Raw genomic sequence first — 18,353 nt, 5'->3', positions numbered from 1 at the left:
AGGGGAATAATCTGAACCCTGGTTAAAACACTTCTGAAAGCCTTCCACTTACCCAATGTCCCTTTGCCTTCCCATAGACTCCCCCAATTAACTTTTGAAAGTTCCTGTCTAATGCAATCAAAATTGGTCTTGCCCCAATTTAGAATTTTAATTCTTGGGCCAGACCTATCATTCTTGATAGCTATCTTAAAACTATGGGCACTAGTCCCAGAGTGATCCTTCACTAACAATTCTGTCATCTGTCCCCTTCTTTATTTCCCAAGAGACAGTTAAGTTTTGCCCTCTCTCTAGTCAGGCCATCCACATACTGAATGAGAAATTCCTCCTGAATACACTCAACAAATTTCTCTCCATCCAACCCTCTAAGACTATGGCTGTCCCAGTCAATGTTGGAAAAGTTAAAATCCCCTACTATTGCCACCCTATTTTTCTTGGAGCTAAATGAAATTTCCTTACGTATTTGCTCCTCAATTTCCCACTGATTATTTGAGAGCCTATAATACAGCCCCTTCTTATTTCTCAGTTCTACCCACATAGACTCAGTAGCCAAACCTTGGATGTATTCTCTCTCAGTATTGCCGCGATGTTTTCCTTCATCAAAAGTGCAATTCCCCCTCCTCTCTTACCTCCTGTTCTATCATTCCTATAGCATCTGTACGCTGGAACATTAAGCTGCCAGTCCTGTCCCTCCCTTAGCCAGATTTCAGTAATTGCTATCATATCCCAGTCCCATGTACCCATTCATGCCCTGAATTCATCTGTCTTGCCCATCAGGCCTCTTGCATTGAAATAAATGCAGTTTAATCCGGACTTCCCTTGCTCTCTGCTCTGCTTTTGCCTGACCTGAATTTAGAAACATTTTTGTATTCTGAAGGGAGTGGTGCTGTATTTTGATGGGGCTGTCAGAAAAAAGCCCGTGTTCACGAATGAACGCCATATCTGCAGTTCCTTTTGGACTGCAGCATGACAGTGACATGGAATACACAGCAGAAGGAGGAGGGACTGAATAGTTGAAGGGTTGTGGAGGGAAATTCAGAGCTCAAAGCTTTGGCAGCTAAAGGCATAGCCATCGGTGATGAATTGGGTAAGATCAGGAATGCGGATATCACAGGGACCTGGAAGAGAGTACAGAGATTGGAAGGGCAAGGCCATTGAGCGATTTATAAACAAGGATGAAAATTTAAAAAATGAAGCTTACTTAACTGGTCAACAATATAAGTCAGTGAGCACAGAGGTGAACGAGGTCACTGAGAGCAAGGACACGGGTTGCAGTTTTGGATGATATCAACTTTATAAAGAGTAAATGTGAGAGACAGCCTGGTATGTGATAGAACAGACAAGTCTAGCGGTAACAAGTTGTTATGGGTAGGAGGGGGTTAATTTTAAATAGCACTAATTTTTCCGCTCACTATCAATCTGTAAAGAGAAAGGTGTTTTGATTTGTTTCCCCCTTGATAAACAGTGGTATATTTCCCAACCCCTCAGTTTTGTTGCAACCCAACTTTCTAATGATAACCCTGCAGCAAACTTCAGATTGGATGAACTTAAAGGGTTAGTTTATTTGCACACACTCAAAACATGGGAGATATTTGCACTGTTGCCTTCACACTCAGGCAGTAAAAAGAGGGATAGAGAAAACAACGATTTACAGTGCAGAGATCACAAAGAAAATAAATATTGTTGCACATGGGTTCCAAAGGCCAGAATCAAAGTCCGATGGAATGTCACTTCAAGGAAGTTGATGAGCTGAAAATCAATGCTGGATCGTTCACTTTTCCAGTGGTGTTGACTTCACACGATGAAATGGGCATGCACAAATGAATCTGTCATGTAGCTGATGGTGCAGAATTTCCAACAGAAGCAGTGCAGATGGGGGCCAGATACCCAACCTGGGCCAGAATTCTTGGTCTATGAAGCTGCTAGTCGGATGATAAGAAAGCAGCTTGAGACTTCATAGTTCAGCAAAGCAGTATTACTGGTTCCACAAACCCAGAGCCCATATCACACGACTCCTGCCTCTACTCATGGCCTTTCACAAAGGACGTGTATTCCTCATCTAGGTCCCCTAGATTATTCTCAACCATTAAGAATTGAAAGGAAGATTAAGAGGCTCTTTGTCTTAGCAGATGAGCAGACTCTTGTTGATCAACTGGGGGTCAGAAATGCAGATGGCTTTTGCATAGCCCTCTTTGAATTTACCTTTGCAGCTCACAGAAGGTTGTTAGTGGCTCTTCAGAAAAAATGATGTATGGGTTTCCCCGATACTGACAGATAACCTCTTTTGTTTGAACAAAGAACATCCCAGCACGGGAAACAGGCCCTTCGGCCCAACGAGCCCGCGCCACCGCATCTTCCCACACCTACCCCGCCCTGTGTGTATGTGAGTGGAACCCCTAATGTAGCCAGATTCAGGGGAGAATAGTGTCAATTTGGTACACCAGTCAGCCTAAGAGCACATCTTTGGGGTGTGGGAGGAAACCGGAGCGCCCAGAGGAAACCCACGCAACCACAGGGAGAATGCGCAAACTCCCACAGACACAGGCCCAAATCCATGTATCTGCACAGCTAGCAGTGATAGTCACTGAGCTGTTGCGGTGTCCATCTGCTGGTCCAGGATTAAGCACACACAACGACACAAAGTACTAGGCCACTCCCGGAACCTCCAAGAGCAGCCCACGCACGACCCACCGTGTGCATGCCCCTCGTTTGACAACAAGGTGGACCGACCCTGTGGAATAAAAGACAATACGTTAACATATAAAACTACATTTCCGGTGTCGTCCCGAGGCTCTGACCCTACTTAATACCCTCTACTATAACCCTCCATCCTTGCTTCGCTCATGTGTCTGTCTAAGTAAACCTTAAACAAGTCCAACATGCCTGCCTCCACCACCCTACTCGGTAGCGCGTTCCATACCCCCACGACCCTCTGCGTGAAAAACCTTCCTCTCATATCCAAATTATACTTCTCCCCCCTCACCCTTAGATCGTGACCTCTCGTAATTGTCCCCAATCTAGGAAAAAGCCTACCACTGTTTACTCTATCTATTCCCTTCAGTATTTTATATACCTCTATCATATCACCCCTTAATCTCCGTCTTTCTAAGGAGAAGAGCCCCAGTTTCTCCAAACTTTCCTCGTAACTCAGTCCTTCCATGCCAGGCAACATCCTGGTAAACCTCCTCTGCACCCTCTCCAGGGTCTCCACGTCCTTCCGGTAGTAAGGTGACCAGAACTGGACGCAGTACTCCAAATGTGGTCTAACCAACATTCTGTACAACTGAAGCATTAGATGGCAGCTCTTATACTCTATACCCCTTCCTATAAAGGCTAGCATTCCATAAGCTTTCTTCACAACCTTCTCTACCTGTGTAGACACCTTCAGAGAGTTGTGCACCTGCACTCCCAGGTCCCTCTGTATCTCTATACTCTTCATCGGTCTACCTTTTATCACGTAACTCCTCCCTGCGTTATTCCTTCCAAAATGCATCACCTCGCATTTGTCAGGATTAAATTCCATCTGCCATCTATCTGCCCAATATACCAACCTATCTATATCCTGCTGTGTCCCTGACAGTCCTCCTCAGTATCTGCCAATCCTACTATCTTGGTGTCATCCGCAAATTTGCTGATCACACCACGTACACCCTCTTCCAAGTCGTTTATATATACTACAAAGAGGAGAGGTCCCAGTACTGAGCCCTGCGGCACACCACTGGTGACTGGCCTCCAGCCAGAAAAGGTGCCCTCGACAACTACTCTCTGTCTCCTATTTTCCAACCAGTTTTCGACCCACCTAGCTACCTGTCCTTGTATCCCATGTGCCTTAACCTTTTCTACCAGCCTACCGTGAGGGACTTTGTCAAACACCTTACTGAAATCCATATAGATGACATCAACGGCTCGCACATTGTTAACCGTTTTTGTCACCTCCTCGAAGAATTCCACCAGATTCGTAAGGCAAGACCTCCCCCGAACAAAGCCATGTTGCGTATCCCTAATCAGATCGCAACGCTCCAAATGGTCATACATCCTATCCCTAAGAATTTTTTCCAATAATTTTCCTACCACCGATGTCAAACTCACTGGTCTATAATTACCAGGGTTATCCCTACTACCCTTTTTAAACAGCGGTACCACATTAGCTACCCTCCAGTCTCCTGGGACCTCACCTGTGTCCAAAGAAGAGACAAAGATTTGCGTCAGAGGCCCAGCAATTTCATCTTTCACCTCCCTAAGCAGCCTGGGATAAATACCATCAGGCCCCGGAGCTTTATTCGTTTTTATGCTACCTAAAAACCTTAGCACTTCCTCCCTCGTAATGGATATTTCCTTCCACTGATCTACAGCTCCCTCCAAGACACTACACGACACCGATCCCCTCTCCTTCGTGAATACCGACGCAAAGTATTCATTCAGGATCTCCCCCATTCCCTCAGTCTCGATACATAGCTCCCCTCCCTTGTCCCTAAGAGGACCAATTTTCCCTCTAACCACTCTCTTGCTCCTAATATAAGAGTAAAATGCTTTTGGATTTTCCTTAATCCTGTCGGTCAAGGCCATTTCATGCCCCCTTTTCGCCCTTCTAACTCCCCTTTTTAGCTCCCTCCTACTCTCTCTATATTCCTCCAGCGCACTCTCTGTTTCCAGTTGTTTCGACCTAACATATGCCTCCCTCTTCTTCCTGACCAAGTTTTCTATACCCCCTGTAATCCACGGCTCCTTAATCCTGCCTTTCCCATCCTTCTTCTTTACTGGCACATGCCTTTCCTGCAACATTTTCAGTTTGCCCTTAAAAACTCCCACTTACCAACCGTGGGCTTGCCAGCTAACAACCTCTCCCAATCCGTGTCCTTCAGCTCCCTCCTAATCCGACTTTAGCTCGCCTTCCCCCAGTTCAGAACCCTCCCCTTCGGCCGGCAGTCATCCCTTTCCATTTTTATCCTAAAGTAGACGGACTTGTGGTCACTGTTAGCCACATGTTCGCCCACCTCAACCTCAACCACCTGCCCCGGCTCATTTCCCAGCACTAAATCCAGTATAGCCCCCTCCCTAGTCGGGCTAGTTACGTACTGCTCTAGGGACCCTTCCAACACACACTTTACAAACTTCTCTCTCTCCGTACCCCCAGCTCTAGGCACCTACCAATCCACTCCAGGAAGGTTAAAGTCACCCACTACAACCACCTTATTCTTTCTGCACCTATCTAAAATGTCTCTGCAAATACCTTCCTCCACTGACCTCGGGCTGTTGGGTGGCCTATAGTATACCCCTAGCATTGTAATCTCTCCCTTTTTATTCCTCAACTCCACCCACAGAGACTCGATCCCTAACTCCTCCATATTGTCCTCCCTCTGCACTGCTGTGATGTGCTCCTTTACTAACAACGCCACCCCACCACCTCTCTTCAACCCTCCTCTGTCACACCTAAAACACTTATACCCAGGAACATTCAGCTGCCAATCCTGCCCTTCACGTAACCACGTCTCCGTTACTGCCACCACATCTAACTTCCTCACAAACATCAAGGCCCTAAGCTCATCCGTCTTACCCGTCACACTCCTCGCATTGAAATAGACGCAGTCCAACCCACCAGTGCCTCTCAGAACCTCCCTCTCCCTGCTAATTTTCCTTTCACCCAAACCTACCCTATCACCCAACTCCCTCCCGACCCCAGTCTCTACTGAGCTATCAGTCACATCCCCACCCCTCCTCCCTATTAGTTTAAACCCTGGCTAAACACTCCAGCTAACCTCCCTGCTAAGACATTTGTCCCTCTCCCATTCAAATTTTCCCCATCCCTCCTATACAGTTGCCCTTCTCTCACAATTACCTCCCAGTGGTCTACAAAAGTGAAGCCCTCTACCTTGCACCAATCCCTCAGCCATGCATTCAGCTGCATGATCTCGTTATTCCTAGCCCTACTGGTACTAGGCAGCAGCCCAGAGAATGCCACCCTGGAGGTCCTGCTCTTCAGTTTGGACCCCAACTCCCTAAATTGCCTACGTACATCTGCCCTATTCCGCCTTCCTACGTCCCTCTCCCCTGCGTGTATTATTACCTCTGCCTGGGTCCCCTCCCCTTTCAAAATTCCCTCTATCCTTTCCGTTATGTCCTGTACCCCTGCTCCAGGGAGGCAGACCACCATCCTGGAGCCATGCCTCTGCCCACAGAACCTCCTGTCGATTCCTTTGACCTTCCCATCCCCTACCACTATCACATTGCCAGCCCCCTTCTGTCCCTCTGAGTCATTCTGGCCCACCTGACTATCCTTTTGTGCCCCTGTTGATGAACCTTGCGGAGCCACTGGGGAGGCCTGAGGACCAAGACTATTCTTCTTCTTCCTCTTCTTCCTCTTGACAGTTGTCCACCCATCCTGCTCCTCAGCCCCTGGGACCTCCTCTTGATCATGGTTCCTAGCCATTAACTCTTCATTTTCCCTGACCAGAAACGCATCCTCTAAACGCCCCTCTAGTTGCCTGACCTGGGCCCTTAACCGCTGCAACTCTAAACACTTAACACAGATGTGGACCCTCGGGAGACATGATGCCTCCAAGAACTCCCACATGTGGCACCTAACACGGCTTATGTTCCTCCCCATAGCCCCTGCCATGTCCCAACCTCCCTTGGGTTTGTATGTGTCGAAACGCAACCCAGGAAAGATAGAAACTGCAACTCACCTTCTCTAAGCCTGCTCTCGCCAGCAAGCCAAAGCCCTTATAACTCTCACTCAGCTCCCCACTCACTCCGCTGCCCGCTCCCGACGCTGCCCACTGTCTATCACTACCTTCTTTTTATACCCCCCGCTCCCCCTTCCCGATTATCCCCTCGCCTAACTTCCAGTACGGAAGTAAAATACACACACAGAAACCCCGCGAACCGGAAGCGCAGTCAGAAAGTGATTCCAAGTAAATTCAATACTCACCAAAGCCACCAGGTACACTGCTCCGGAGAACAATGAGGTGGATCCACGGGTGAGTATCAGATTTATACCCCCCGCTCCCCCTTCCCGACTATCCCCTCGCCTAACTTCCGGTATGGAAGTAAAATACACACACAGAAATCACACAGTATGGGGTCACATACAGACATAGGTTCAGCAATTTTAGGTTTTTCTGCAGTTTGAAATTTTTAAAAGATGACAATGGGCTTATCTCTATATTTTATGAAATAAAAATTCACGGTGGGTGTTAGTCCCTTACAAAAGCATGGATCAGAGTTCCAGTACAAATGAGCTGAAGCCGGGAGGAATCAAGTGATGTCAAGGGGATGGAAAATGGGTCTTCTTCGTGATGGAATGAATATGTGGCAGGAAACTCTGGTTCAGCCTCAGTAAGGTGCCAGGGAGAGGAATGCAAGGCTGGTAGCATTGGTAAGTGTGTGAGGGTGAGGTGGATTGTCGGACTGTAAGGCATAAGTCTTGATTGTTGATGGATGAGTACTGGGGCTGTGGCGCATTGAGCATTTTGAGAGGCTGATGATGCATTCATTCACCTTAACCATCTGTGTGGGGTGGTTGAAATTTTTCTGGCACTGCTTTTTAAAGTTTGTTCCTTATTGTTGCAGGTAGGCTTACTTTAACACTGCAATAAAGTTACTGTGAAAATCTCCCAGTTGCCACCTCCAGCCATTCAGGTATACTGAGCAGGGAATTAGCATAGCCAGTGCACCTAACTAGCACGTCTCTCAGACTGTGGGAGGAAACCGGAGCACCCGGAGAAAACCCAGGCAGATACGGGGAAAATGTGCAGTTTCCACACAGACAGTGACCCAAGCTGGGTCCCTGGCATGTGAGACAGCAGTGCTAACTACCATGCCACCCTGCCAGGTTCATGGGTCCAAACTATGTGGATTGATTTCTGTGGCCGCCTTTGCGCTCTCCTTGCACTTGCCTGTGGAAATGATACTTTTATCCTTTAGACTTTGGCCTCCTGCACCATATCAGAAAACCTGGCAAATCTCTCTCTAGCCTGTTCTCCATTTGCAGTCTGCTTCCTTCCGTCAAAGACTTTGTGACCTGGGTGCATCAGCCCCTTTATGAGGAGCAGGCTGCCTTTCGGAAATGCGGACTATCTCTGCCACACACCTTCGGCCCATGTAGAGCATTCGGCCAATCAGCAGCATGTTTTGCACTGCCCTAGTAACTGAAATGAACTGGCAGAGCAAAGTTTGTACACTGCTTGCCTCAACTTGACAGAACACTAATAAAACATTGCGATTCCTGCTCCTGTTCAAGGATCAAATTGAATTTTTATCCCAAAGTTTTTTATGGACTAAAATTAGGCATTGTCTGCAATTGTGGAAGGAAAAGGGGTTGTTCTTGAGATTATATAAAAATTCAGTTTTCACTCAGTTCGGTTTCACTCAGCTTGAAGCACAGATCTTGCAGTCAATAGATTTTAGATTTAGCAAACAATGTTACAAACTTTGAACAGGTTGCAATTAAACATTAACCATCATTAATCTTTTCAATCCACTAATACCATGGAATCAGACTAACAAAAGGATCCATATTTGCAAAATGTTTATGGAGGAGTAACGAGAGATAACCGCAGATTAGGTGAAAATCAGCAGGCACAGGATTCTGTATGTTTGAAGTTTCTGTAGTTTGACTTCGATTTGGGTTTTAAAACTCCCCCCCCCCCCAAAAAAATCACCTAATTACAAAGGTGCTCTTTAGAACTGTATTCATTTCATATTATAAAACGAGCGCTCCATTTGGCACCAAGGGAAATTACTATAACAGTCTATAATGTGCATCTCAGGCCTTACACACTACACACTGCTGATATTGCAACCTTTAAGAAAATTACATTTCTAAAAAGAATAAAGGTTAAAGACAATTATTGTAATGATATTTTCTAAATACCTTTTTTTATATTTTGAATTTTAGTTCATGTTGGTGTAATTTTTGGCAATGAAGTCCTTAAGTATGTTCGCAACCTATGTCAACATCAGTTTGATTATCTGAATCGCATTCCTGAAGGCTTGCTCATGTACATTGTTTCATTTTTGGAGCTTGAGGACATTGCCAGACTCTCCCAGACATCCAGAAAGTTTCAAAAGGTAAAATATTTTTATCCCTAATTTGATCAGTATTTCAGAAAAATTAGAATGATTTCGTTTTGACTCTTGTGCTTTTTTTCTAGCTATCAATGGGAAGGAAATTGATAACCACTTAATTTTATTTATGTTTTATTATAAACCTAAATATTGTTAATTGGTAATTTTCTGTAATCAGATTTTCCACTTTTTTCCTATTTCCTATTATGGGTGATAACCTGATTATTTCACAGGCAAGGGGGTGGTTAAAATAAAAGATCGCGATCTCGCCAGCAAGATTCACGATTTCTGACTCTTGTCAGATTTTGAGCCTCCACCATCATTCCTGTGCATGGAGAACACGGGCTCAAGATTGTCCCCTATGTTTCTAATGCTATGAGGAAGGACAGATTGCAGATCTGATTCTAGGGAACAAGCTGGGTCAAATGGATCAAGTGTCAGCAGGGGAACTTTTATAGAACAGTGATCATAATATCATTTAGGTTTGGGTTATTTATGGAAAAGAATAAGGAGCAAGCTAAAGTAAAAATACTCAGTTGGCGAAGGATCTAATTCATGAGGAATGAGAATAGACGTGTTCTGAATAAGTTGGAATCAAGAATGTGCAGGCAAAATAGTAAAGAAACAATGGAGTGCCTTTCAAGAGAAGATAGTTTGGGTACAGTTAAGGGGCATTCCCACAATGGAAAAAGGTGCGCAACTAAAGTCCGAGCTCCCTGAATGCTAAAGAGTAAGATGAAGCACAAGAAGGCCACGTATTACATATATACTGTCACTAGAGAGGTAGTGCTTGATCGACTAGCGGGACTGATGGTGGACAAGTCCCCAGGACCGGATAGAATGCATCCCAGGGTTCTGAAGGAAATGGCAGAGTAGATGCCTTAGTGATTATTTACCAAACTTCACTGGATTCCGGGGAAGTGCCGGAAGATTGGAAAACGGCTAATGTTACGCTACTGTTTAAAAAAGGTAGCAGGCAAAAGGCAGGGAATTATAGGCCGGTTAGTTTAACGTCTGTTGTTGGAAAAATGCTTGAATCCGTCATCAAAGAAGAAATAGCGAGGCACCTGGAAAGGAGTGGTTTGATAGAGCAGACGCAGCACGGATTCATTCAGGGGAAGTCGTGTTTGACAAATTTATTGGATTTCTATAAGGATGTGACTAGTGCAGTAGACCGAGGGGAACCGGTGGATGTGGTGTTTCTAGATTTTCAAAAGGCGTTTGATAAGGTGCCGCACAAAAGGTTGCTTCAGAAGGTTAGGGGGCATGGAGTTGGGGATAAGGTGTTAGTGTGGATAGAGGATTGGTTGTCTAATAGGAGGCAGAGAGTTGGTGCTATTCTGATTGGCGGTTGGTGACTAGTGGAGTGCCGCAGGGATCGGTGCTGGGGCCTCAGCTATTTACCATTTATATAGATGATCTGGAGCAGGGGGCTGAGTGTAGGGTGACGAAATTTGCTGATGACACGAAGATGAGTGGAAAAGCAAATTGTGCGGAGGGTGTGGAAAGTCTGCAAAGGGATCTGGATAGGCTGAGTGAGTGGACGACGACCTGGCAGATGGAGTACAATGTTAGCAAGTGTGAGGTTATGCACTTTGGCAGAAATAATAGTAGGAGGGATTACTATTTAAAGGGCGAAAAGCTGCAGCATGCTACGGTGCAGAGGGACCTGGGGGTCCTTGTGCATGAGTCGCAAAAACCCAGTCTGCAGGTGCAGCAGGTGATCAAGAAGGTGAATGGGATGCTGGCCTTTATAGCGAGAGGGATAGAATATAAAAGTAGGGAGGTCTTGCTGCAACTGTACAGGGCACTGGTGAGGCCGCAGCTGGAGTACTGTGCGTAGTTTTGGTCGCCGCACTTGCACAAGGATATTTTGGCCTTGGAGGGAGTGCAGAGGAGGTTCACTAGGCTGATACTGGAGATGAGGGGGTTAGACTATGAAGAGAGACTAAATAGGCTGGGTCTGTACTCGTTGGAGTTTAGAAGGATGAGGGGGGATCTTATAGAGACGTATAAGATAATGAAGGGGATAGATAGGGTAGAGATAGAGAGATTTTTCCCACTCAGAAAGGACAGCAGGACTAGAGGGCACAGCCTCAAGATAAGGGGGGGGGTGCAGTTTAGATCGAAATTGAGGAGGAACTTCTTCACTCAAAGGATGGTGAATCTCTGGAATTCTCTGCCCGTTGAAGTGGTGGAGGCTACCTCGCTAAATATATTTAAAACACGGGTGGATAGGTTTTTGACAGACAAGGGAATTAAGGGTTATGGGGAAAAAGCGGGAAAGTGGAACTGAGCCACTTCAGATCAGCCATGATCTTATTAAATGGCGGGGCAGGCTCGAAGGGCTAGATGGCCTACTCCTGCTCCTATTTCTTATGCTCTTATATTCTTATATGTCAGGTTGATAATTCAAATGAGGAGCAGCCTGAATTTAGAAAGCTGTGAGGGGAAAGGAAAACAAATATAAGGTAGGCAAAGAAGGACCTTAAGAATAAACTGGAAGCTAGCATAAAAAGATTGAAAAGATCTTCATGGGCATATAAAAGTAAAAAGAAAGTAAGAGGAAGGGTGAGGTTGATTAAGGACCAAAGCATGGAGACAGCGAGAATAGCTGATGTACTAAATGTGTACTTTGTATTTGTCTTTACCCAGGAAGAAGATACTGCTAATGTCATAGTAGTGGAAGAGGTAGTTGAGATATTGTTTGAATTAACAGTTGATAAAGAGGAGGGTTCAACAGGCTGGCTGTCCTTAAAGCTGATAAGTTCGAGGACCAGATGAGATGCATCTTAGAATGCTGATTGAAGTAGGGGGGGAAATTACACCAGTACTGACCATAATCTTCCAATTCTTCTTGGATACGGAGGTTGTTCTAGAAGACTGAAGATTTGCAATTGTTGCACCCTTGTTCAAAAAAGTTTAAGGATAGAACCAGCAACCACAGACCTCATGGGCAGGAAAGCTTCTAGAGACAATAATCTGGGACTAAGTTAATAGCCACTTCTACAAGTGTAGATTAATTAAGAAAAATGAGCATGGATTTTTCACTACCGTATTGTTTGATTACCAAATAATAGACATATCGTCATAGAATAAAAAGGGAAGTGACAACTTGGATACAAAGTTGACAGAGTGGCAGAAAACAGTAGTGCTGAGCATTTCTTTTCAGAAGGAGGAGGTGTATAGCAGGGGTTTGTATGCTAATCATTATTTTTCCTGATTAATATTAATGATCTAGACTTTGGTGTGCAAGCTAAGTTTCAAAATTTGCAGATGATACAAAACTAGGTAACATTGTGAACTGAGGATAATGGACTTCAAAGAATAGATCAGTTGGTGGAAACTATTCCAAAAACATTTTATGAATTTCTCATCTTGGCTTTCTTTGCATATCTGATTTTTAAGTCTGTGTGTAGATTATTATCCCCCATGATTATCGCCATACTTTTCTGACAAACTCCCATGTCTGTACCCATGTCTCTGTAATTGCTGTAAAATGGTATCATATGGTGACTCTGAGCAAAAACTGATGGCTAAGTTCTGCACACATAAGAATGGCCTCAACCAGGAACTTGGTTTCATGTCATACTATCTGTAACCCCACAACTTGCGTGGACTTGCAAAATCTCACTATCCTGTCTGGAATCAATACACATCTTTTTAGCCTGTGCTTATTGCTCTCTCCACTCACATTGTCTGTGCCTTTAAGACTTGATTAGTTGTAAAGACTCACATCCTAATCATTATTCATGTAAATTGAGTTTGTATCTTTATATGCCCTGATGAAGGAACAGCCAGTTCCAAAAGCTGGTGGCGTTTGTTACAAATAAACCTGTTGGACTTTAACCTGGTATTGTGAGACTTCTTACTGTGTTTACCCCACATCACCACTTGATAATCAATGGCATTACCATTGCTGAATCCCCACTATCAACATCTTGGGAGTTACCATTTGACAAGAAACTGAACTGGACCAGTCATATAAATGTTGTGACTACAATAGTCAGAAACTAGGAATTTTGCAGCAAGTCATTCAACTCCAGACACTCCAAAGGCTGTCTACCATTTACAATGCACTGTGGACGGAGAAAGAACAGCTACAACAATGATTTAACAACAATAATGGCAATAGTGGCTTTAACATGGCCATTCTGGCTGAGAGTGAAGAATGCTGGGAATTTTGGTCAACTTATAGATTAAAACCAGATGCAGGTCGTAAAGAGGTTGTGGTCTGGGAGCTATGACCTAAAGCTTCCTGTGTTGGTCATATCAGGGAAGTTGTTTACATTAATTGAGACAGCATGGCTCCAATTTATATGGCTGCTATGTATGTTATATGCTGTTTAATCTAAGTGTAATAGTTTCTTCAAAAGTAATTTCACTGGATGTTCGAGCCATGTGCTCAGTTTCTGGTTACACGATAGACTGGATGACAGAGAACCTTCCAGAAGGAAGTGGAGAACTGTGGATAAAATATATGTGAGTTCTTTGTTTGGCAGCGATAACTCCAAGAGAACAAATCTTGTACCCTGAAGGATACTTCAGAGAGAAGAAGGTAGATTCTACATCGAGAATATTTCTTGGCCAAAGTTTTCCTAAACTCAGTTGTATCTATTTTCAGTTAAATTGTTAAAGTTGATGTTCAGTTCGAGTTAAAGTGCAGCAAAGAGTTAAGGAGTTGCTACTGTTTATGTTTGAGTTGGTACTAGAAGTGGTAAATAAAATAATAATTCAATTACTGTCCTTGTTTGTCTCATTAAACTGGAATGCTTGAAAGGTGTTTAAATTAAAGCTGTATAACAGCACAAATCAGGAGGATGATGGAATACTGTCCACTTGCCTGCATGACTGCAGCTCCAACAACACTCATGAGGCTCAACACCACCCTGAACAAAGCAGCCCGCTTAATTGGCACACCATCCACAAACATTAATTCCCTCCATCACCAATACATAATGGTAGCCATGTGTACCATCTACAAGGTACTTTGGCTACTTTGATAGCACCTTCCAAACTCACAACTGCTGTCATCTAGAAAGGGAAGGGAGCAAAGACATGGAGACACCATCACCTGAAGATTCCCCTCCAAGCCACATACCATCCTAACTTGGAAATATATAACCTTTCCTTCAGTGTTGCTGGGTCAAAATCCTTGAACTTCTTCCGTAATAGCACTGTGGATGTACCTGCACCAAATGGACTGCAGCGGCTCAAGAAGACAGCTCACCACCAAATTATCAAGATCAATTAGGGATGGGCAATAAATGCTGGCCTAGCCAGCGATGCTCACATACTATGAATGAATAAAAAAAGTAATGAATTTGAGAAAAATAAATTTGAATCAAGTTCAAATATCAAGCCTATATTGAGCAAATTCTGCTCATTTTGAAAAAAAAGTAGAGTATTGGTTTAACCAATAGAGGGTGCTGTTGAAATGTATCTCAGAATATTGAAGACAGATGATTTGATTTATATTGTGCAATCAGACTGCTGCAGTGGCTGTACTGGCAAAATCAGGGACTACATACTTCACATTACAGTCAAGCTTGTGTCAAGTACCTCGCAATGTTCACTATTTTCATTAACTTTGTAGCTACAATATTAGCAGCAAACCTAGTGAGTGTACAATATGTATCTGGATTTCTCTGAATATATGGAACAGTTAAAATCAGACTGCCTTATTACAAATTAGATGTTTGATATCCATGTTCTTTCTTCAGGTTTACTTCCTTCATGAAATTCATACATGTACATTACATAACAGTTCAAATTTGACATTACATAAAGATAATGTACATGAGGTGCCTCACTAAGCTTGCATTACCGGCAACATTTATCATGTACAATGTACTATGTCAAACTTGTTTCATGTCAAACATCCTGTGGTGGATACAGTCTGAGAGGTTTAACACAGGTTCCAGCCCCAGGATGTACTATAGTATGAGGAGGCAGCACGGTGGCACGGTAGTTAGCACTGCTGCCTCATAGCACCAGGGATTCGGGTTCGATTCCCAGCTTGGGTCACTGTCTGTGTGGAGTCTACATGTTCTCCCTGGGTCTGTGTGGGTTTCCTCTGGGTTCTCCAGCTTTCTCCCGCACTCCAAAGATGTGCAGGTTAGGTGGATCGACCATCCTAAATTGTCTCTTAGTGTTAGGGGGACTAGCTGGGTAAATGCGTGGGGTTATGGGGATAGGGCTTGGGTGGGATTGTGGTTGGTGCAGACTCGATGGGCCACTGGCCTCCTTCGGCACTGCAGGATTCTTGGAGACCCTTCACCTTTCTCCAGTGAGCCTTTCCAGCAGCTGCCCCAAGCTTTGGTGTCACATCATTTTTCTTATGAGAGGGAAGCTGACAAATTCTAATTCCCTCATCAGTCTCCCAAACTACATTTGTTCATGTTGATAAGGACAGATATGTGTATGTGGAGGAGATATTTGATGGGGGGGAGGGGATCAGAAAGAATATTATGAGTTACTTTTTCTTTTACAGCTGTAAGTGACTCTTTTGTGTTCCAATATTCAGAAAAGAAATATCCTTATGTAACAGGTAGGATTTGAATAAGACATGTTTAAGTAGTAAGCAGCTAAATGCTGATTCTGCTTTGCTTTCTCTGTAGGTGTGTAACTCTGATAAACTATGGGAATATATTGTTTCACGATACTGTGACACCATAACCCCAGACATGAAAACATTGGCTTTGGAGGTTGGTTGGAAGGAGATCTTTTTCACTAACAAGCTTCAGCTGCAGAAGAAGATCCGACGAAGACGACAAAAAATTGAGGAGTTAATAGATGACGAGGCGTTTTCAGACTATGAGTAACGGACTTAAGACTGAAAACAAAACTGTTGCCGACACCAGAAAGATGTTTGCTTCACTGTCATTTGTATTTTTGTTTAGCTTTCTCTAATAGTGCCTCATGTTTTAATAATTCAATTCATGTTCACCATAATTATTTAGAAAGTGATTATAAAGTTACTACGTATTAATGTTTTTTCAGAAAACATCACTGTGGTGTAGAAATTGGGCATTTTTCAAGTGCTAAATGGCCTCAAGGCCTCAAAATGAGCAGCAGGAAGTATCCAACTCATCCTATCGGAATGACAGTGAGAGGTAGTTCCCTTGGCTAAAACAGGCTTTGGCCCTTCTCATTGGCAAATAAGAAGCTTCATGAATGTTTGATGTCTCCATCAATTGGTTTGACCACTGTGCTCAGGGCTGTCAACCATTGATCTCTCAGCCACAAAATGTGCAGCCCCCACGACTCTTGATCCTATGGTTTGCTGCTGCTGCAGCCATCCCCAAGGTTGTTGATATCCTGGGCATGATTTAATCTAATGCTCATGGCAATGAACTATCCGTTGCAGGAGAGCTAATTATAACCACATTGTGGCAAGTTCCAGTACCATTGTCGGGATTAAACCAATAACACTCCACTGGCCGATATCAGGGTTCCTAACCCCTGTGGGGGGGGGTAGTTTCCTGCAGGAATTTCACCTGCAGGACAGATATCCTGCCTCAGAGACCTGACACTCAATCAGAGGCTAGCAGTTCTGCCATACTAGCTGCACGTGGCCACTGCCAGTTCTGCAGTGGGTCCAAGAATGAGGATCATTACTGGAGACCCAGTAATGGGATGAGTTAGCAGGGAGGCCCTAACAAGGTGGGAGAGGATTGATGTAAAGGCTGGGGGGAGGAGGAGAGGGGGGCCTTTGTCTTCCCACGGGTCTCTCCCTTGCTGTCAGAAAATCCTTTTATTCAGCACAGGGTGCCCAAGAAGGAAAGAACCCCATGCCACTTAGCCACTTCATGACCTCAGTTGACCTCGGTGTGGGAAGGCTGTTCTTGACCCTTCCCACCTAAGACTTATTTTGAGGGAAGTCAGGAAGATGCAAAGCTCTCCAACCTAAGCCTTCCTTCCTCATTATAGGTCTCACTCCACCTCCCAGTCTGCTCTCAGATGGAGCATTTAAATTCCACTCCCTGTATCCCACCAGAGCCTAGCAATCCACCCTGAGGCAACTTACTTGTGGCTCACTGTAGTGCTGCCAACAGTTGGTCTTCATTTGCTCCTTGTTGGCCTTCATTCTAATGAGGTGTGAGGCTCAATATCCTGGAGTCCTTGACATATCCAATCAGGCACAGGAAACGCACACCCTTCTCTTTTGGTTTCAGATTCCAGCACCCGTAGTAATTTGCTTTTATTTAGTATTCAGGGATATGTCGATACTAACTTCAGTCAATAAACAATCCTTTTTTTGGCGCAACGTGGGTTCACTGCTGAGCCTAAGTATCTTTTTTATTTAATCTGAGCACTTCGTTGCTCTATTTTCTGATCTTTAATCCACTTCTTGAGTTCTACCTATTACCAATGTTAAAGGTTTCTGCCGTGCATCATTTGTAACAAATTGTAAAAATGTTCACAATACATGCATTTTCGATTAGAATTTTCTACACATAGTTGTGAATAGGGGCAATGTACACCTGCTGCTGCTGTATCGGTCACTTTTCAATGGAAAACAGATCGAAATGATGAAAATAAAACATTTTTAGACTTGTAGCCATTGGACCTAAAATATCTCTTACTTGCTTCATGTTTTTTTTTAAATCTCCACTTAGGAATTTATGAATCAAGTCTAGTTAAAGCAAGCAATTCTATCAGACCAGGCTGGGAACTCACAACCTGTTCTTGGAAATAACATTCTTAGCCACTTTTAGGGCTTTGTCCTTTTTCATGCATTTTAACAAAAATATTTTTCCTTCAGTTTTACTTCATGCCAATGTTTGCAAAGGTGTTTTCAAACTCGATTTCAGCACCAGATGCAGTCTTTGTTTTCTGGTGGAGCATGTGATACTTTGGTACTTTGAATGATCCATTTAAATTTTGCAGCAGTCTGTCATTCCTCTATAACAGTAAAATTAGCAGCTGTGCTCAAAGTACGAACTTGCAAGGACTGACAACATGGAAGGGATACATCTCATTTGGCTGATTAGATTGAAAGTTCAGCTCTGACCTTGTAAAAAAAAGTTGTAAAAATGTGATTTATATTGTTTATTACAATTTTTTATTTTCTGGCATACTAGAGTTAAATCAGTTGAACTTGTATTTCACCTCAGTGTTGCTTAAGTATCAAACTCTGTTTAATGCTGACAAAATAAGGAATTCAATCAGAACTAATTCACACAATAACAGATGCAGGTTCCATGGAATATGGATGGGTTCATGAGGCAGCTAAATAAAATACCAGACGAAAGATGGGAATTTGTGTTTGGGATTAGCAAATAGGA

At 43.8% G+C, this 18,353-nt stretch overlaps 1 protein-coding gene across 1 annotated transcript in view; it reads left to right on the top strand.

Annotated features, from left to right (window-relative positions):
- LOC145341085 (F-box only protein 36-like) overlaps positions 1-17,981 on the top strand; it is a 57,490-nt gene extending 39,509 nt beyond the window's left edge. The window contains exons 3-4 of the mRNA XM_080185912.1: positions 8,894-9,066; positions 15,684-17,981. Of these exons, the coding sequence (XP_080042038.1) occupies positions 8,894-9,066; positions 15,684-15,887 (377 nt within the window). The 3' untranslated portion in view covers positions 15,888-17,981. The remainder of the gene's footprint in view (positions 1-8,893; positions 9,067-15,683) is intronic.
- The last annotated feature ends 372 nt before the right edge of the window (positions 17,982-18,353 follow it).

This window comes from Carcharhinus amblyrhynchos, chromosome 3 (assembly GCF_965287045.1).
Source record: "Carcharhinus amblyrhynchos chromosome 3, sCarAmb.v2.hapA, whole genome shotgun sequence".
NCBI classification, from domain to species: domain Eukaryota; kingdom Metazoa; phylum Chordata; class Chondrichthyes; order Carcharhiniformes; family Carcharhinidae; genus Carcharhinus; species Carcharhinus amblyrhynchos.
This window is presented reverse-complemented; position numbering and strand designations above follow the sequence as displayed.